At 37.4% G+C, this 22,253-nt stretch overlaps 1 protein-coding gene across 2 annotated transcripts in view; it reads left to right on the plus strand.

Moving 5' to 3' along the window:
• Positions 1-7,486: 7,486 nt before the first annotated feature.
• Positions 7,487-22,253, plus strand: part of EPC1 (enhancer of polycomb homolog 1) — a 95,167-nt gene continuing 80,400 nt past the window's right edge. Inside the window, exon 1 of one of the 2 annotated variants that reach the window (XM_043882716.1) lies at positions 7,487-7,772. In XM_043882716.1, the coding sequence (XP_043738651.1) occupies positions 7,770-7,772 (3 nt within the window). In that variant the 5' untranslated portion in view covers positions 7,487-7,769. The remainder of the gene's footprint in view (positions 7,773-22,253) is intronic. The other variant, XM_043882717.1, reaches the window with a different exon arrangement.

Here is a 22,253-nt window from a genome sequence, read left to right on the forward strand (position 1 = left end):
ATCTGCGTATCTGAGGTTATTGATATTTCTCCTGGCAATCTTGATTTCAGCTTGTGCTCCATCCAGCCTGGCATTTTGCATGATGTACTCTGCCTAGAAGTTAAACAAGTAGGACGACAATATAGAGCCTTGACATACTCCTTTCCCAATTTTGAACCAGTCAGTTGTTTCATGTCCAGTTCTAACTGCTGCTTCTTGACCTGTATACAGGTTTCTCAGGAAGAAGGTAAGGTGGTCTGATATTCCTATCACCTTAAGAATTTTCCACAGTTTGTTGTGATCCACACAGTCAAAGGCTTTAGTATCGTCAATGAAGCAGAAGTAGATGTTTTTCTGGAATTCCCTTGCTTTTTCTATAATCTGATGGATATCGGCAATTTGATCTCTGGTTCCTCTGCCTTTTCTGAATCCAACTTGTACATCTGGAAGTTCTTAGTTCATGTAATGTTGAAGCCAGGCTTAAAGGATTTTGAGCATTATCTTGCTAGCATGTGAGATGAGTGCAGTTGTGCAGTAGTTTCAACATTCTTTGGCATTGCCCTTCTTGGGATTGGAATGAAAACTGAAGTTTTCCAGTCCTGTGGCCACTGCTGAGTTTTCCAAATTGCCTAGCATACTGAGTGCAGCACTTTAACAGCATCATCTTTTAGGATTTGAAATAGTTCAGCTAGAATCATATCACCTTCACTACCTTTGTGGACATACATAAGTTCATATCTCATATCTATGTAATCACAACCTAGACTAAGTCAAATTTCTTGCCTTCCATAAAGCCCCACATTCCTCTTCTCAGCCTAGTATTACAAAGCAATTAAAAAGTAGATAGGACTTCCATGGTGGACCAGTGGTTAAGAATCCACCTGTTGATGCAGGGCATAAGCATTCGATTCCTGGTTCGGGAAAATTCCCATCGAGCAACTAACCCTGGGAGCCACAACTACTGGAGCTCCACACCCGGTACCCAGCCCCCCACCCTGAGAAGTCACTACAATGAGAAGTCTCTGCAATGAGAAGTCACTGCAATGAGAAGTCTCTGCAATGAGAACCTCGAGCACCACGATGAAGTACAGCACTTGCTCGCCATACCTAGAAAAAACTTGTGAGCAGCAACAAAGACCCAGGACAGTTCAGTTCAGTTCAGTCGCTCAGTCGTGTCTGACTCTGCAACCCCATGGACTGCAGCACACCAGGCCTCCCCGTTCATCACCAACTCCTGGAGTTTACTCAGACTCATATCCATTGAGTCAGTGATGCCATTCAACCATCTCATCCTCTGTTGTCCCCTTCTCAACCCACCTTCAATCTTTCCCAGCATCAGGGTCTTTTTCAGTGAGTCGGTTCTTCGCATCAGGTGGCCAAAGGATTGGAGTTTCAGCTTCAACATCCGTCTTTCCAATGAATATTCAGGACTGATTCCCTTTAGGATGGACTGGTTGGATCTCCTTGCAGTACAAGGGACTCTCAAGAGTCTTCTCCAACACCACAGTTCAAAAGTATCAGTTCTTTGGCCCGCAGCTTTCTTTAGAGTCCAACTCTCACATCCATACATGACTACTGGAAAAACCATAGCTTTGACTAGATGGACCTTTGTTGGCAGGACCCAGGATAGCCAAAAATAAATAAGTAAATACCATTTTTTTAAAAAGTGAATTTAGAGACTTCTCTGGTGGTTCAGTAGTTAAAACGTCATGCTTCCTCTGCAGTGGGCATGGGTATCAAGCCTGACTGGGGAAATAAGATCCCACATGCTGGAAGGCCAGGAATGAAAAAAGAAAAATAGCTGAATTTAACAGAGAAAATGAAGATTACTCTTGTACTAGGAACTGCATTTAGTTATGAGGAAGAGACCCCACAAAACAGTGCTTTAAAACAACTTAGTGGTTTTCTAATTTTTTCTCTCTCATGTAAAAAAAGATCCACATGGTAGGGAGGCTCCACAGAGCCTAGCTTTCTTCTTTCTGTTCAGCTACTCCTGGCCTTGAGCTCTCCTCCCTGTTGTCAAAACAGAGCTCCTGACTCCACCCAGGTGTGGTGACCACACTCCCAGCAAAAGAGGGCGAAGGTGAGGAGCAAAAGGCACCTCCCGCTGAGTCAGCCCCCTTCACAGGCTTCCTCGACCAGAGGACCTCTGATTAAACCTCGTTGTTTAAACGTCTGTGGGATACTTAGATCATCTAGGGGACAAACCCAATATAAAATCCAATTTTATTAGGAAGTGCCAACTACAAATTGCCACTTGCCATGGGCACTTGCCTTCTACCTCTACAAGGATTAAATCATGTGCAGCTGTAGCTGCTGACCTTCAACACCTCCTGAAAGGAGTTCAGGGTAAAGATAAGGAGTGAGGCACTCTGTGCTTGGAGGGGTGGTGGGGGGAAGGAAGAGAGGGGAGGAGAGGAACTGGCAGGACAGGTCTTCAGATAGTTAGATATTTTCAGGAGCTGATTTTATGAGCCCAATTCCTATATCTCCTCATATCTAGAAAACCACTAAAAATCCTTCATGGTGATGTCTATTCCTCATGACTAGCAGAAAACTTCATGATACTAGCAGAAACCTTCTGCAAAAATATGTGCTTGATTGTTAGTATTCACCCTTCACCAAAATCACATTTATAATGACTTTCTCCCTCCTGCCTCTTTGGAACAGTTTCTCAGAGCTATCTTAGGTGCTATCTCCCAGGCTGCAGTCCTCATTTTGTCCCAAAGAAAATTTAACTCACAACTCTCAAGTTGTGCCTTTTTTTAAAAGTGGACTAAAGAAAGGAAAGATGGATGTTGGTTAGTCGGCAAGCAGTCTCAGCCACACTGAAGGTCACAAACTGCTCCTGGGAATGACCCTTCTTGAAAATGCCACTTGGGTTACAGCAGATGAAAGTGATCTAAAGACATCTCACAAGGGGTAAAGAGATCTGAAGTAAACACTCTTACCGTTTCTGCCAAATAGTCAAGCATTTGGGAAAGAAAAAAATCTGGTGAGGTGGTGCTTGAAAATATTTCGCCAAAAAAAAAAAAAAAAGTAATTAATGGTGAACTTCACTATTCTTAAGAAGAAATATATGGGGAAAATTGTAAGGGTAAAATTTAAAGGGTTTGTCCAAGACCACACAAATAACTAAAAAAATTTGTTAGTACCATGTATGTTCATTTATTAGGGCCCACACATGGAAATCTGCCCATTTCCAAATTGTAACTTTGTTTATTCCTTTATTTTTATTGAATATAGTTCTCCTGTGCTATGCAGTAGGACTTTATTGTTTTGTAACTGTTATAAGCTTTGTTTTAAGCTAAGAATATATTTTTAAGAAACAACTGGAGGACTTCCCTGGTGGTCCAGTGGCTAAGAATTCGCCTGCCAATGCAGGGGACACAAGTTCAATCCCTCGTCCAGGAATATTACACAACTAAGCCCATGCACCACAAGTACTGAAGACTGCCCTCCAGAGTCCGTGGTCTGCAACAAGAGAAGCCACCGCAATGAGAAGCCCGAGCACCGCAGCTAGAGAGTAGTCCCCACGCACTGTAACGAGCAGAGTTGAGAGCCTGGATTTTTCAGTGATGGTAAGATCCAGAGAAGCTGTGGTGAAGTGGAGAAAAAACTCCACACTAATTTTGGATTTACATAGCTGGAAAAACAAACAACAGCAAAACAGAAAAGGGAATTCCCTTGTAATCCAGCAGTTACGACTCCACACTTACCCTGCGAGAGCCCCGAGTTAAACAAATAAATAGATTTTAAAAATGAAAGAACTGGAATGGGATTAAAGTCCATGGTGGCACAGTCCCTCATTCGCAATTATGAATTCTCTAAATCTTTGAAAACTGAAGGCTTCCTCAAAAGTTGCAGTCAGTTTGGTGACAAAAGCTGACCCAAAATGATATGGGGATACTTACGGTCTGTCTTTACTCCATTTCGTATAACTCATCATGTAGTTCAGTACAATGTATTATTATATTTGATTATGGGATGATTATGATAATGCATCATATTATTATTTTTAAATTATTGTAAAAAATCTGAATTCCAAAACATATTTTTCTTCCCCACACAGTTCTGAGTGGTAAAGATCTTAAAATTTGCATTACCTAATTGGTTCACAATTTGATTTGTTTATAGAGTTTCCCAAACTATGGAAGCTCATTTAAAGGATTACGTATCATTGATTTGACTTGCTTCTGCAATTTCTAAGTCTTAGAATCTAAGAAATTGAATGTACTATTTCTGCTCATGTGTACATAGGATTTGGTTTGCTAACAATCAGTAAATTAAAAAAAAAAAACACACTATTTTTAGTCCAGGTATATGATTTAAATTCTAGCTTTAATAATGCTTTGCCTCATTTGTTTAAAAAAAAAAGTGTTAATTGAGCTTTGTTCAACTGATATGATGTGAGGTTCTTTGAATAAAAAAATACCAGAATCGACACTACTGAAGAGAAGCACAAAACTAAAACAAACAGTTGCCTGAATTCTTCCTTTTGATTTTATTAGTAATGTGTATGGTCTTAGATATTTGTTTCTCACTCATATTTATGTATGCCCTGAGCCATAATCAGTGCTGTCCCAATGGAGATGAAATAAAATTTTTTAAAATACAGTACCGAAATACTGTGATGCAGCTATGGTTTGGGGGGAATTTTTTTTTTTTGGCCATGCCACATGGCTTGAGGAATGTTAGTTCCCCAACCAGGGATCGAACCCAGGTGCCCTGCAGTGGAAGTGTGGAGTCCTAACCACTGAACCACCAGGGAATTCTCTGTTTTGTTGTTGCTTGTTCATTTGTTTTTGCAGCTATGTAAGTTCAAAATTATTAGAAGCATGGAGTTTTTTCTCCACTTCACCACAACTTCTCTGAATTTTACCATCACTGAAACCTCCAAACTCAAATTCCAGCATTTTACTCTCTGAATAAAATTCACTCCTTCCGTAACTTTCAAACTTCGGTAGCATGTCACTGCATTTCTGGCTTTTGAGGTCATTTTCCCTTTCTCTCAATATGCTGCAGGGGTATTGGCCTCATTTTACTTCCTAGAATACTCCAAGTCCCATTCTGCCACAGGGCCTTCGCACTTGCTACAACTACTTCCTGGTCTGCTATTTCTCTCATATTTTTTGACTTTAGCCCCTTCTCATCCTTCACGTCTAGCACCAATGCTATGTGCTTAGAAATAACTTTCCTTAGCCCCTTCTCTACGTCTTTCCCTCCCTGTTATTCTGGAAGACTGCACTTTATTTCTTGGTGGCAATTATAATTTGCAATTATAGGTTTTTAAATTATAAAAAAATTATATTTGAAAATTATAAAAAATTTATTTTTATATTGTTTGTTTCTCTGTCTTCCCACAAGACTGTGAGCTTCATGAAGGAGAGTAACTTCCTGTTTGTCCATTAATATGTAGGTAGCAAGGAGCATCATGTGTATGTAGCAATGTGTATGTAGCAAGGAGCACCCTAAGATCTCAAGAGCTATTTGAATAAACAGTGTGAGAATTATTTACCCAATGTCTTTCGGTGATAATTTTCCCAAAACATCTCACTCTACATTTTACCTTTACCAAAACAAAAGATGTTCAAATCATGTATATCATGAATATGGTCTCAAAAATTCTGAAGAAATTCTGTGGTAGGTAAGTATATAACTTAGAATATGCATGTTATGGAAAATGCACAGAATATTCCCATCTATAGATAATAAAAGTATATATGTATATGCCCATCCATATATGCATATGTGGATGTATAACTATATGGATGTATACATATATGAATCTTCGTGTATATATAATGATGGGGTAAGGGTTGGGAGAGAAAAACACGGGGCTGGGGAGGTGATAAGATAAAATAGTAGATAGTGAAAGTGACCCCTAGCAATTTTTTTCTGTTGAAAGGAAAACTAATAAAAAATGTATCAAGAATTTTACCCTACTCTCTTCGTTAGATGACTTCTTAAGGATGTTTTCCTAATTATAAATCATATGTCATTGAAATGTGCTCTCATCAGATGACTACTGATGAGATTACAAAATAAAACATTCACTCTCAAAAAATATCCCGATTTAACCAATAAATTATATGGCCACCCTAGCTATAGCTCTTTTCCAAGAATGTTACCTATAAAACGCCAAACGCGAAGAAATCCCAGACCGCGGGGAGAGGCGGGGGGTGGGGCGGAGGGCGGCTCGTGGGGAGGGTGTGTAGAATACAGGCACTTGCTCACGGCTTTCTTCACTCGATTTCTTTAAACCCTGTGCTACCCTTGGCTCACCAGAAATTTCCCTGGCAAAGAATTTTATACTGAATGTGTTCAATTAACACATGTATGCGGTATTTGACATATTTCCATATTTGCTGACATTTGTGGCTTTACATTTGCAATCAATCATACTGTAGCGTTCATTTAACGTTCACCCTTTTTTTTAAGTTTTCGACTTCGTTTTTATTTAAAAGCCCAGTTGCAACCACCAAATACCTGACTCAGCTCACAGCTCGACACAGCATCAAATTTCCCAGCCCACTTAATTTGAAAGCCTGCCAAGATAGGTGAAAGACCTTATAAATATGTAAAACAGGAAGTTCAAATTACAGTCAAGTAAATCTCTAGTGATTGATGTTCTTTTCAAAACAATTTTTTAAAAAAACTAATAAAAAGCAGCACATTTTAAAGACATCCCCCCATCCAAGGCTTCATCCGAGTTCAGCCTGGACAATGTACTTTTAGTACTGTATTTATTTTGGATTTTTACCACTTCCTGGAGGCCTGGAGGAGCCACAGTGGGAGGATCCAAAAAAACTCAGTACCACAGCCATTTTGTTTGTAAGGCAGGCTGGTAGGATTCTATCAGTCAGCAAAGGTTTCTGAAACAATTTTTTAAGAAGGAGAAAAAAGTACGCATGCCTATTGTTTGTAACGTAGCCGCTAAAATCATTATTTCATTTGTATTTTCTGCACAAAAGGAAGTAGTAGTGCTAACCCATTCTAATTTTTTTTTTTTTTCAAGGAGTGAAAGCTCCCTGACCTGTAGACGACGTGAATTCGGTGCAAGGCTTCTTTAGGTACCTTTGGGATGTTCAATTTTAAAAAAATGTTTTGGTGGGGATCATTTTTCACTGGCCACACTGGTATCCAAAGGAGACCACGACGTTGGTGAATGACAAGCTGCTTAAGAAAAGCGTGCTCGTCCTTAAAAACAAAAAACAAACAAACAAAAAAAAAACACATTGCAAGAAATAAAGAGTGTGGCTGGAGATATCAAAGGGGGCATTTTCCCGAGCTCGCGGGCAGTCGTGGGCGCTATTGTTTTGCAATGTCACTTGGTAGCGAGCTTCAGACTTTGTCGTTTGGGTGGCTGTGTTTTTAAAAGCCCAGTGTAAAATGGCACTCACACTGCATTTTTTTCCGAGCTGCAGGAGGCGGGGGGAGCGGGGGATAGTGCAGACTGTAGGGACGCTGGCCGCCCAGCCAATCAGAGCCCGCCTGCTTGCCATCGCAAAGTTGTTAACCCCAGAGTCTTCTGGCTGCCGCTGCCTGCTCTGCTTTTAATCTTCGTGGATATTTCTCCGATTTTTTCCCAAACGCCCACAGATCCTGGGGAAGTCACCCCATGCAGCCACCGATCATGGAAGAAAGTCTGACTTTTTCTTTACCAGATATTTTAAAGATGTTGGAAGATCCATACGCTGCCTGGAGGCTGTTGTTTCTAGGGGCACAAGTATCCAGCCTATATTGTTACAATTCTTTTTCCAGAACTGGCTTCTTCTTTGCCTCCACTAATGGTAAGTTTGTCATTTTACAACATTTATGCCATTACATCTTTGACTGAGCCGCCAGCTAAAAAAGGATTTTCATTGTGTTTCTTCTCACAAAACCAATCTTGGTGTTTTCCTTTAGCTTTGATCTCTGCACATTTCCACCTAATCTTATCTGGTTAATTTTTACCAAAAGAAAAAAAAAATTTTTTTAACCTCATGATTAAAGCAAAATATTTATAATGTAAATTATACTTTAATTACTGTGAGCTAAAGGGAACTCAGCTATCTCAAGATGGACTTGTTTTGTGCCAGCAATGTTGGTAATGCCAAATATGTGCATATCCTCTTTATAAAAATTATGTATTACCTAATTTGTCCAGGACTAAATGATCAGCAGGCAAACTATAGATGTAGTTTGGTTTGGTGTGAAATGGGCCTATTGTAGTTTTCTTGATGGATTGCTTAGATACAAACTACAGAAAAGCTGCCCTTGGTATAATGAAGGTGGAGATTGACATAACCGGGTTTATATTAAGTTATGGCTGTTACTAAATAGTGGATCTTTTATTTGCTGCTCAGATCAAAACTTGTATTCCATGTTAGTAGTTCTCTGAGGCTCCTCATTAGATAATCTTTGCAGATCTAGCTTGTTTTCTCCAAAAAGGTACATTTGGGAGACATTTTGTAATTTTTGGCATTTTTCTAATTTTTTTTTTTTCTATTTGCACACGGTGGGAGATCTTTTTTGTTTTGCATTGATCTGTGTTGGTGGCGCTGTAGCTCTCCTCAACAATTTATGTCAGTTTCACTAAAAGAAAAAAGGAGGAAAAAAAAAAGAGGTGGGGCAACATTTGATCTATTATCTCCTCTCTTTATTTCCTTAAAGAAAGTTTGATTTGGTTGAAGAAAATTATTCAGTTGTATTGTTTTAATGTTTTCTGTGAACTGTGAACTATGGGTGAGAAGAGACACGTCGTCATAACCTGTCCAGGGAGCAGCAGGCCAAGCATGCAGTTTGCAGTTCTATTTTATCTGATCTGATCTGATCATCTCTAGATCAAAATTTTTTTCAATAATAAGCTGTCAGTTTACCCTTTCTTTCCTCAGTAACATTTTGTATTTTTCTTCTATTACAATATCATCCATCAATGTCTTCAATTTAACAAAATATTTTGAGTTTTAGTTCACTGAATGTTGTAAAAGTTGAATTTCATTTTGAACCTAGGGATTTCTTAGATAACTATTCTAAGTTTCTTCTGGGGATTTTCTAGGAGTTTGACATATAATAATGCTTACATTGTTGTTTGTTTTATTTTGAAGTGATACTTCAGTTGAATTTATGTATATCCTTGAGCAAATATTTTAGATTGAGATAATTTTTTAAGAATATGGATACAACTGCTTTTAACTTTAAAAATATTGGTATTCATATATCTAAGTGCAGGGTAAATCTTTTCCATCTTTGTTCTTGTTGAGAGTTATATGATTAGAGAATATAGGATTTTAGGCCCAAAGCCTCCTAAGAACAAAAATGTGTATTACGATATGACATAGTTTTTACTGGTCTCTGTGAAAATTTTAGATATTTATGAAGATAGTAAGTATGTCCTTAGTTGAAAAAGAATATGGGGGTAAAAAAAAAGCAATTGTACCGTAAAACAAATTATTTTGCTAAGTAAAACAAAAACAACTGAGATAGTATCCTAGACCACCTTTTCATATGATTGAATAGATGATTTCTTTAGAGAGTAAACATTTTTAGAGTTATAAAGTATCTTTTTCTTCACTTTGAAATATGTAAGTGCTCATTTCACTAATCATTAAAATTTTCAAGTAAAAGAATGTGTGAAAATGACTAGGAATAGAATTTCTGATTTTTGTGTCTCATATTTACTTATCAGTGTTGGATCCTTTCCTTGAACTTAAAAAATAATTATAAATTATGCCTATATATTGTTTCTACTCTGCTATAAAAATTTGAAAATGTTCACTGTAACATTTTATCTCATCATAAAATTTCAATCTTCCCATCAAGATTGGTTTTGACATTATAGATTATTTATAGAGTGAAATACTGCAGGTGTAAGTATATTCTCTAACCCTCTGATTGTGCTGGAGAGTTTAGTTCTCTGAAGTTAATCTACTGAATAAAATATACTTCCCACTATGTTTATTGCTAAAATATTCTGTTATTCAGCTGGTGACTTTGTTCATTGAATTTGTGAAAACTAAAAATATTTATCTAATGAAGCCCCCCTTTCAAAAACAAACTGATTCTGTGAAGTCCATATGTAGCTATGCAATGTTCTTTGTTCTCCTATATCATCGACTATTACATCATTGATTATGAGTAACCATTATAGTTGCATCTTCACTTTTTAAAATCTTCCATAGATATTTATGTTAAAGATATTCTTCTATCTATGACTCTTACATCACTAAATAAGGAGATTTAAATCTGTGAGGCAAAAACAATTCATTGTTTTATATTATTCTCCATTTTTACATCCACCTTGTGCTTCATGTTCACTCTTGATTCTTCAGACCTTTTTTTATTGACATTTTGTAGGCATTTAGTTTATGAATTTGGTGAGATTATGATTAGAACGATTGTAATAAACTATGTTTTATCCTGAAAAATCTTATTTATTAAATGTAGTATGTAGGGAACTAACTCAGTTTTTCATAGTAACAGTTGCTAGATCATGAACAATAAAGAATTTTTTTAATCTTGAAATGTCATTTCAGTCAACAATTACACACTTATTTTTTTCTGGCACACCTTTTTATCAGAGACAGTAGTAAGTAGCAAAATTGACTATGTTAAAATATCATTATCATTTTTTCTCACCCTGTTTCATCCCTCTGATGGAGGGGAGGGGTCAATGAGTAGTGAAATGGCCAAAAACCAGTTTGCAGAAAGAAGAAATAAATGATGCCAAAGAAACAGAAGATCTGTAAATCAAATTCTAAACAATAAACCTCCTAAATATGAACTTGAAATTATGAGTTTGGTCAATAATGGAAATAAACTGAAAATTTTATTAAGACTTATTGTAGTGAACCCACATAATTTCCTAATTTATTCATTTGTATTCATTAGTATTGCTAAAGATTGGGAAAATTTTCAGGTCAGCAAACCTATTAGGAAAAATGCAGTAACAAAGGGAAGAAACATTAACAGTGATATAAAGATGACATCATAAAATGCTGAAAACATTAGCCAGAACCAATCTAATATAACATGGAATAAACTTTTTTAGAAGAATGAAAATTAGCTAAAAATTTTGCTCTCTGAAAACCAAGTGGAAGACAGACTTGAAATTGTTTAGATTTCTAATTCCACCCTCTTTTTGTGTGTACTTACCTCTTCTTTTTCTCAGACATATCATTACATGTTTTGCAAAGGAAAAGACAGGGAAAGACAAGAGATCAAATGGGTGTTTGTGTTATGACTTTGTTTTTTATCTTTCCGAAAAGATTCTCAAATGGAAACTCTAAAGGGAAGGAAAACAAAGATAAATGATTTCTTTAAGAAAAAGATGAAAGGAGTGGCCTTTATACTTGATTTATTCAACATTTATTTCTATTTAGGGGTTTGTTCTATATTTTCCTCCTGTTAAATGCTACTGTGCTAAAATGCTGGGATACAGTAGTAAGACAAAGAGGCAAGGATTCCTGCCCTCAGGGAGTTTACAGTCCAATATGGTTCAACATTTTAAGAATTCTTAACTCTAAGACCTTAGATGTGGGAGGTCCCCATCTGAGAATAAGGGTGAAATAATATTTCTGGGGTAAAGCTTTTTTTTTTTTTTAATAAATCTATATAGGGTTTAACAAGTGTCCTTCTGTTCTTCTATTGAAGGACCATTATTTGGGACACATTGAAGGGAAAATAGCCCTCAGATTTTAGATATAGCCCTAATGTAGATGGTTAGCTAATGCAAATTACTACTGCAAAGTGAAAAATAAAACATTAACTTATTTGCTTGAAAAGAGGAGAGGATCATTTTGGTAGTAGGAATTTTGGGTGTGTCCTTGTGAGGTCCATTTAATGAAAACTTTTTTTTTTTAATGTGTAAAGCCTCATTTTGTACATTTTGCTCTCATTCTCATGAAATAAATGTCAATGTCTATAACAATTGTGAAATGAAGCAGGGAAATACACTTTCAGTGTTAAAGGATTACATTAGAATGAAAACATGTTTTTTTTAATTGTCTTGAAATAATTCTAAGGGTATTTACATGACAAACATTTTTATAATAACCATTTGTATTTTAATTTATGAAGGTAATATAATTAAACATGTAGTTAGTGGTTAATTAGTGAAGCACATCAGATACAGAACCAGGAAAGTAAGACTGCTGTTATATACAGATGAATTGGAAGGGAAGGAACTATTCATTAAGAACTCTCTATGTGTGGTTTAAGGTGACCTCCAGAATGAAGTCAGCAAATTATTTTATCATACAGCCAATTAAAATACTATCTAAATGTATTATATCATATAGTTTGCTTTTGTACTAACATAGGATCCTATGTAAAAAAAATGAGGACACATTATTTCAACTAAATTAATAATGAAGAGTCAAGTCATTTCTAGTTTGGTTCAATAGCTCAACAATATTATCAAGTTCCTTGGTAGTTTCCATTCTTTTACATTGCCATAATGTCAGCAATGTCTCTCTTCATAGTCACAAGATGGCTGCTGCATCTCCAGGCATCATATCCTGATACTACAATTTCCAGAGTTTCTCTTAAGCATCTTCTTAGAAGGGAAAAAATTCTTTCCCAGAGGCCCACGGCAAACTGCTTCTTACAGTTCTTTGACCAGGTTTGTAGGAAATGCTCATACCTCAACCGTGTCTCTGGGAGATTGAAGTTACCCTAATTGGTTTAGCTAGGGAGGAGCTCTTAAAAAGGTGAATACCTGCCTAGTTTCCAGTGCTCAGTGTGGCTAGCTCCCATTTGCTTTGTGTAAACTTTAACTGCTTTGTAAAAACATTCTTCAATGATAAAACCTGTTTTCATAGAAACCAGACTGGTCACGGATGCTGCTAATTTAGAAAAATAAGCATTTAATGAGAGCTTTCTATTTTCTAGCCTTTAGGATAAATGCTACCTGTATTAAATAGCTCCTTAAATCCTCAAACAAACTTTGGAGATAGAATAATTATTATACCCATTTTATAAATGAGCAAACTAAGCTTAGAGAGGTTTGGCCCAGGTTACAGTAAATGAAAAAGCCGGAGTTTGAACCTGGGAGGTCTGAAATCAGAACCTGGACTTCCAACTGTCACATTGGATATTTCTAAATTTATCTTCTGTAGATTGACATATAGTAAATATTTATTTATTTACCTGGTTGTGCCGGTCCTAGTTGTGGCATATAGGATTTAACTCCCTGACCAGGGATTCAACCTGGACCTCCTGTATGGGGAGCACAGAGTTTCAGCCAATGGACCAGCAGGAAAGTCCCCAGATTGGCATATTTTAAGTAAACTGTATGATATTCCTATTTAAATGAGTCCTCTAGTGAATAATTTTATAAATCTAATAATCTTTTCTTAACATGAGCAGTGCTTACCTAATTTATCAGTTGTACACATCTGAATTTTTGTATGTCAGATTTGCTGAAGATACATGCACCATGTCTCATCTCTTTAGGAGCAGCTCAGAAATTCTTTTAGAAGTTACATTTCTAAAATTAAAAAAAAAAGAAAAGTTGCAATTCTATCAGGAAAAGAAAAAAAAAAAAGATCAGAGAGTAGAGATGCAGGAAAGCTTTGCTGAAGTGAGTAAATTCGTGATTCATAACACTAGGTCAAAAGAGAATATTGGCTTCTATTTCGTAACTTACAAGGTACATTTATATACAAAATATTTCCACCTTTTCCATCTTTGGGATATAGGGAAGTTTACCCCTCTGGGACATTTTTGGGGGATTCAATGTAGCCTAGATCAGTGGACCTCAAACTTGAGTATGCACCACCTAAAATACAGATGGCTGGGCCCACACCTGGAGTTCCTGGATCAGTGGGTCTGGGGTGGGGCCTAAGAAGTGGAAGCCTCCAGATGCTGCTGGTCAAAGGATCACCTTTTGAGACTTTGCTCTAGAGAATCAGAGGGTACCTGCCATGGAAAATATTTTGGCTTTTAAATATGCCAAACTTTAAAGGATATAATTTAATAATTGGCAAATATGTGAGTAAATACATGTGCAGGATTGAATAGGTGGTCAGGATAGTCTCCTTGAGAGTAGAGCAATGACTTGAAGGAGGAATCATCTTAATGTTTCAGCATGAGCATCACATTTGAGATTATTTTTCCAGCAACTCCTATTTGTGTGTATTTTTAACTTAAAAAAAATAGTAATCCATAATTTACAAATTATTTTTAAAGGCAAGTAAAAATAGAACTGAGTTGTGCTCAGTAGCAAGTCATATGAAAAAGACTTCTGTATCTGCATCATTTTGCTGAGTTTTCTCAAGATTTTATCCTGCCACCCACTAAAGCCCCACGTTCATTAAAAGGACACCGTTTTGATGAGACTGGGAAAGAGAGGCCATCATGCCAGTGACCTATATTTAGCTCTGAAACTCAGGCTACTGCCCCAATCCACTGGAAACTCTCCATCCTCCTAAGACAGAGGTCACAACCGCCAGCTGAAAAACACTCTCAAGTGCCAAGGAGCCAAGAGTTTAATTGCTTCACTGCTTTGAGACTTAAAAAATTTAGTTCTGAAAGCTTTTGCTCATTTTTCACTAAAGTATAAAGTCCAAGAAACAAACCTCCAACATAAATCAGTAAAAAAAAAAAAAAAAAAAATCAGTGAATTCAATGTTCTTAGCATTCTCAGAAGCCTGAATAAGCACTGAGTTATCCTTTCATCCCTTGGAGACCCCATGAAGAAGCTGGGATGAAGTACTCGAAGAGGCAGGTCTGGACTGTTTTCATCCATTTCATAAACCATCACTCAACACCTAGGTAATAATAGACTCAGATCATTTAAAATGGTCTAAATCTGCCAGAACTGTGCTGTCCAGGATGGCAGTCACTAGCCATTTGTGGCTATGTAGATTTAAATTTGAATTAATTAAAATGAAACATTCAGTAGCTGCACCTGGCTGTTGGTTACCATGTTGGACATCTAATTTGTGGAACGCTTCTTAGTTCAGGTTGCTGTAACAGAATACCATAAACTGGGTGGCTTATACACAACAGAAATTTATTTCTCACAGTTCTAGAAGCTAGGACATCTAAGATCAAGTGAAAGTAAAAAGTGTTAGTTGCTCAGTCTTGTCTGACTCTTTGCAACCCCATGGACTAAAGCCCACCAGGCTCCCCTGTCCACGGGATTCTCCAGGCAAAAATACTAGAGTGTGTAGCCATTCCCTTCTCCAGGGGATCTTCCTGACCCAGGGATCAAACACAGGTCTCCTGCATTGTAGGTGGATTCTTTACCAAAATCAAGGTACCAGCAAATTCTGTGTCTAGTGAAGGTCCACTTCCTGGTTTGTAGCTGTGTCCTCACACAGTGGATGGGGTAAGGGAGCTCTTTAGAATCTCTTTTACAAAGGTGCTAATCCCTTTCATGAGGGCTCCACCCTCATGACCTAATCACCCCCGAAAAACTCCACCTCCAAATACCATCACATCTGGGGCTAGGATTTCAGTGTATGAATTTGGAGGCTGGGGGATATAAACATTCAGTCTGTAGCAGTGTCCATAATCGCAGAAAGTTCTATTGGAACTTCAGACCACAGTAAGCTCACACTGTGAACCAGTGCTTCTTAACTCTGTCTGCACTTAGAATCACCCAAAAACTTATAAATTAAATGCCTGTGCCCTATCCTCAGAGGTTCTAGCTGATCTGAGTGGAATCTGAGCATAATATTTTCTAAAAACTCTCCGTGGGGTTCTAACATGCTGCTGGAGTTGCGGATTGCTGAGTGACTCTGTGGAACAAAGCCCCTAAACCAGATGTTGGGGCTACCAGTAGATAGTGTTGCTACTACTGATTTCAGTCTTTCAAAAGCTACAGTCATCTAGGAAGGGAGGAAGGTTCAGACTGAAAGAATAATTGGACAGTTAAACCAGTTCTGTCCACATGTGCTGACTGCCTAATGAATACCAACTTCAGTTGGAAGAAAAGCAGTCCAGCTGCCACTCTTCAATTAGAAGTTACCTGATGCCCTCAAGAGTAAGTCTTGTATATTGAAAGACTATTCTGAAATCAAGTTATTTAAAAATAATATGAAATGTATTGAAGTTACATACCCAAAGGTAGTTCTTCCTTATGTTTTTAAATTTACCTTACAAATCTTGCAAATTTTAAAACTTGGTCTTTTAAAACTTGGTCTCATTTATGGCATTATTTAATTAAAAACCTCCCAACTTTTTATATACATTTTACCTTTACTACATCCGATTGCTTACTCTGGTACTTTAGCAGGCATTTTCAAGAAGTTAAGAAGGTCTTATCCATCTCATAAATTTAAGTTTTAAGTTTATTTATTTTTAAAATTTTGGATACACTGTGTCTTCGTTGCAGCGCATGGTCTTAGCTGCTTGTGGCATGTGGGATCCTAGTTCCCCAACCAGGGATCGAACCCAAGTCCCCTGCATTGGAAGGCAGATTCTTAACTGCTGGATCACTAGGGGAGCCCCTCATACATTTAACTTTTAAATATGGTGATTCTTAAGTTGTCTTTAATGTTTCAGTGCTGCATATAACTTAGTAGGAATTCTATTTAAAAGTGTACTAAGCTGACCTCTTACTCCAAATGTTGTGAAACAACAATTACATAGATTTAAAAACATGTCTGTACTTATTCTAACTCTTTCTGAAGTTAAAAGATTCTTACCTACTAAGAAAAGTTGTATCCTACCAAAAAATTAGAGTGTTGCCTTCTTCAGTTTATTTTTTTTGTCTACTTTAGTTTCTTGATGAGCACCGGTTTTGATTACAACACAATTAGATCCCTGTCTGAGGCACTGTGACATAATGAGCCTATTTATGTTCACTTTATTAAAAAAAAAAAAAAAAGTATTCTCAAAGCCTATTTTCCTGAGATATTGTCATATGTTTACCTTTTTTCAGTCAAGTTAGAATTGTTGGTCCCCACACAAGTGGCTATATCAATTGACAAGTATTTGGATTCTGCATTTCTTAATCTTTTAGAATATATATAACTGTCCTTGAGAGACCTTTGAACTTGGCAGACTACTATAGTCCTTCATGTTATGCCCTGTAAGACAATCAGCTCTTGCAGATATTAACAGATAATCAATTGACACAATCTCTCTCATGGCTTTTGTCTATGTGGTCACAATTTCTAAGGTAATTCTTTTAACAGTTTTTTTTTTTTTTTAACTTCCAGATAGCTCACTCCAGATAGCCTCTCCATACACATTTCTGTTGAAGACATCACAAGAACATTTTAAATACACATTTCTTTTGTTTTCACTGTGCATGTGGGATCTTAGTTCCCCAGATAGGGGTTGAACCCATGCCCCCTGCAATGGAAGCAGAGTCTTAACCACTGGATCACCACTTCCCCACTGGGGAAGTCCCTAAATATCCAGCTTTGACAGGTCTGAATTCCTTGATCAGCTCTTTATTATGCCTTTAACCTTTGGACCGTTACTTAATTGTCCAGACCCCCAGTTTCCATTTCTGTGACTCAAAGTGATATTACCTACCCACCTGACTGCTATGAGATTTGCATTTAAAGCACCTAGAATAATGCCTGACATGACAAAAGCACTGAGTTCATTTTTTCACAGATACCTCTGATTTCAGGGATCAAAACTGGCCTTACATTCTGTGATGGGAATGAAAACATTCACCTCACCCAGGTGTATAAAGTTGTTGCAGTATTAGAGAGGCTCCTCTAATCATCCTCCCCATGTCCTTTATGAAGTCGATAAGTCAGTCAGTTGCTCCAAGAATTAAGGTTCCTCTGTTAACTGCTCTTCACTCATTAAATAAATGCTTATTGAGCTTCTACTACGTTAAAAAATTGGATGGAGCCTGACAGGATTAAAGGGAGAACAGAAGCGAAGCATTTGGGAATTGGAGGAAACTTCATGGAGCGAGTACTTTTGACCAGAGCTTGGAAGGTCGGTGGGCTTTCAACAGGTAGAAATTGAGAGGAGACATTCAGGTAAAGAAAGTAGTGTGAACACAAGCAAAGAGGAGAGAAAACACTGTGGCACTGGGAATACGAGCTAGAAGTCCAGCATGGGTAGAGAGTAAGCTGTGATGTGCGGGAGCTAGAGGCTGGGGGGTGGGGGAAGAGACCTCTGATGGTACCTTGGAACCTGCACAGGGAGGACTTGGAATCCCAGGCTTGGGAATCGGGATGTCGGTCATTACCCATCAGTTCAAAAACTTACAAGTGGCCTGGAAATGGCAATGGGATAAATAGGAAAGAATTACCTCTTTGTTAATAGACACCTGTTTACCCATTAGCCTGGTAGAGGAAACCTCCAATGGCTCTAACCAGATTAAATTTTGATGGGAAGAGTGAAAAAGATTGAAAGTTTGGGACAATTTTCAGTCAAGTGTGGACACTGGGCAGCAGGGGGCAGCATAAGGGCACTGAAGAGTTGAAAGAATGCATAAGGGATTTATTTGCTTGTTTACTATTTCTTGACAACTGTGAGTTTATAAGGCTACATCTATTGATAATAACTTAGTGTTCTTTCCCCCCAAATGAATAGAAATTTAAAGAGAAAAGAAGAAAAATAACAGGCTGGCTAGTGGCAGAATGACATTGCTGTTCATTTGAGAGCATAAACATAGACAGTTGTCTATATATTATTTGGGCTTCCTTTGTAGCTCAGCTGGTAAGAATCGCTGTATTATTTCCTTTCAAATGCATAAGAACTCAGAATTTTGTATAAAATGTAAAAGTATACATTTCGGGGCTTCCCTGGTGGTCCACTGGCTAAGATTCTGTGCTCCCAATGCAGGAGGCCTGGGTTTGAAGAATCCCTGGTCAGGGAACTAGATCTCACATCCTGCAAGTAAGACCTGGTACAGCCAAATATATAATATATTTTTTTAAAAGTATACATTTCAATTGGAAACACACCTTTATAAGACTCTTTAAGACTGCATTTTTTTGGAAGCACACTTATTCAGCTATACTACATTAAAGGAGCTAGTGAAACAGTGGGGAAAATCTGGAGAATAAAATTTGAGTTAAATAAGGAATAGAAATTTTAATGTACAGTCTATTTTACATGCCAAATATGTGGAATTTCAAATTTTGGATTTTCGTGATTATAAAAATTTTACTTAAAAAACTATTTTTTCTATTATATCTTAAATTCAAGAATAACCACACTAAATTTCATTAGATTTTCCTGGCATAATTCACCTCATACTAACCTTTCTTAAAATTCCGATGGTTGGTGATATTAAGACTGGAAAATTGGAAGGACTTCCCCAGTGGGCTAGTGATTAAAATTCCGTGCTGCCAGTGGAAGGGGCTTGGGTTCCTTCCATCCCTGGTCAGGGAACTATGATCCCATGTGCCATGTGGCGGGGCCCAAAAAAAAACCGGAAAATTGGAATTTCCAGGTAGATTCTTTTTTAGCTCTGGAATATTCCATTGCACTCAAGAGAGAATCCCCCTCTCTCTCTCACGTGTGTGAGGAAGATGGTATCACACTTCTTCACACACTGTGGGAGGAACATTCTCTCTCTGTTCTTTCATGATCCTCTCCTTGTCCATCATAGCGTTTAGGAGGTCGTGACCCCTGGGTAGGGCCTTCACCTGCTGCTCTTCGCTCCCTCGGTTCACCTTGTCGTGTATGCGTCTTTCCATGTACAGCCATAACACCTTTTATTTGTCACCTTAATAGCCACATAAATTACTTAACAAAAATTTTTATTGAAGTACAATATACTTGATTTACAATGTGTTAATTTCTGTTGTAAAGCAAAGTGATTCCATTTCCATATATATATATATATACACACACACACATTATTTTTCAAATATTCTTTTCCATTATGGTTTATCATTGGATATTGAATATAGTTCTCTGCTATACAGTATATGTTGTTGTTATTCCATTCTACATATAATAGTTTACATCTGCTAAACCCAAACTCTCATTTCATCCTTCTGCCAATCCCCTCCCCCTTGGCAATTACAAGTCTGTTCTCTATATATGTTTCTATTTAAAAAAATAGGTTCATCTGTCATATTTGAGATTCCACTTATAAGTGATAGCACATGGTGTTTGTCTTTCTGACTTACTTAGTATGTGAATCTCTAGTTGCATCCATGTCATTGCAAATGGCATTTCATTCTTTTTTATGGCTGAATAATATTCTATTATATATATACACACCACATCTTCTTTATCCATTAATCTGTTGATGGACATTTAGATTGTTTCCACATCCTGGCTATTGTAAATAGTGTTGCTATGAATATAGGGTTACATGTGTTCTTTTGAATTAGAGTTTTGTCTGGATATATGCCCAGGAATGGGATTGCAAGATCATATGGTAATCCTATTTTTAGGTGTTTGAGAAACCTCCATACTGTTCTCAAACAGTGGCTACACCAACTTACATTCCCACTAACAGTGTAGGAGGGTTCCCTTTTCTCTACATGCTCTGCAACATGTGTTATTTATAGAGTTTTTAAATGAATAGCCACATAAATTGATGGCTGACTATTCCATGATTGTTAAATACTGATTTCCAGCTTTATTATGGAAAATCTGAAATGATGAATAAACTTTTGGTATAAGATAGTTAACCTGAAAATTAGTTCTTAAGTATCATGAAAAGAGATGGAAATAAACTACTTTGTGAAGTAAATTTATGACACATTTCCTGTATATTTTATTCGACTCATTTGTAAATCTGAACATAAAATGATATAAAATGATTTTAAATGTTCCTTTCAAAACAGGATATTCCAGAATACACCCACAAGACATACAACCCTATTTGCTTTTATAGGAATTAAGTTCATTAAGGGCAATAACATTTTTTTCTTTTGTATCTCCCATGGTCCATAATACAATGCTTGCACAGAGATGGGGCCCAATAAATGAAACAATGTCAGAAAAACTTACACTATGTAAAGCCTATTTTTTTTCACTTTGATTATAATTGCTTTCCAGTGTTGTATTAGTTTCTGCTATACAGCAAAGTGAATCACTTATACACATTCATGTTGTTGTTCAGTCACCCAGTTGCGTCCAACTCTTTGTGACCCCACGGACTGCAGCACGCCAGTTTCCCTGCCCCTCACCATCTCCCGGAGTTTGCCCAAGTTCGTGTTCATTGCATCAGTGATGCCATCCAGCCATCTCATCCTCTGATGCCCTCTTTTTTTTTATATCCCTCTCATTTGGATTCCCTTCCCATTTAGGTCTCCACGGAGTGCTTGAGTAGAGGTCCCTGTGAGGTAACAGCAGGTTCTCATTAGTTAATCTGTTTTATACATAGTAGTGTGATATGTCAATTCCAATTTCCCAAGGTTATCCCACACATAACCTTTTTTTTTTTAATCTTTTAAAAAATTATTTATTTATTTGTTTGGCTACACTGGGTCTTTAGCTGCAGCATATGGGATCTAGTTCCCTGACCAGGGATTGAAATCCCGAACCCCCTGCATTGGGAGCGTAGAGTCTTAGCCCAGGAACCACGAGGGAAGTCCTCACACATAACCTAGTTTTTTGATGTAAGATTTAAAGGTACTCTTGGTACTTTCATCATACTTTTCAAATTGTTAAATTGGTTAAATTGTTACTACTATTGTTCTTCTTGTTGCTATTTGGTATTTTCTCTCAGTGCTTGGATAATAATACTGTGTTATTTTCTTAGTTTATTACATAGAAATTGTCTGCACTTTTCTAGTGAGAATATTAGACTGGTCGCAGATTTTTTATTTTGTTGTTCAGTCGCTTCATGGTGTCCAACTCTTTGCAACCCCATGGACTGCAGGACACCAGGCTTCCCTGTCCTTCACTTTCTCCTTGAGTTTCCTGGAACTCAGGTTTATTGAGTTGGTGATGCCATCCAACCATCTCATACTCTGTTGCCCCCTTCTCCTCCGGCCCTCAATCTTTCCCAGCATCAGGATCTTTGCCAATGAATCAGCTCTTCGCATCAGGTGGCCAAAGTATTGGAGCTTTCCAATGAATAGTCAGGGTTGATTTCATTTAGGATTGAACGGGTTTGACCTTGCTGTCCAGGGGACTCTCAATATTCTTCTCCAGCACCAGAGTTCAAAAGCATCAATTCTGCACTCAGCCTTTTTAATGGTCCAACTCTCACATCATGGTCCAACTCTCACATCTGTACATGACTACTGGAAAAACCATAGTTTTCACTGTACGGATCTTTGTAGGCAAAGTGATGTCTCTGCTTTTTAATATCCTGTCTAGATTGGACATAGTTCTTCCAAGGAGCAAGTGTCTTAATTTCATGGCTGCAGTCACTGTTCACAGTGATTTTGGAGCCC

The sequence above is a fragment of the Cervus elaphus genome, chromosome 23 (assembly GCF_910594005.1).
Source record: "Cervus elaphus chromosome 23, mCerEla1.1, whole genome shotgun sequence".
Taxonomy (NCBI): Eukaryota; Metazoa; Chordata; class Mammalia; order Artiodactyla; family Cervidae; genus Cervus; species Cervus elaphus.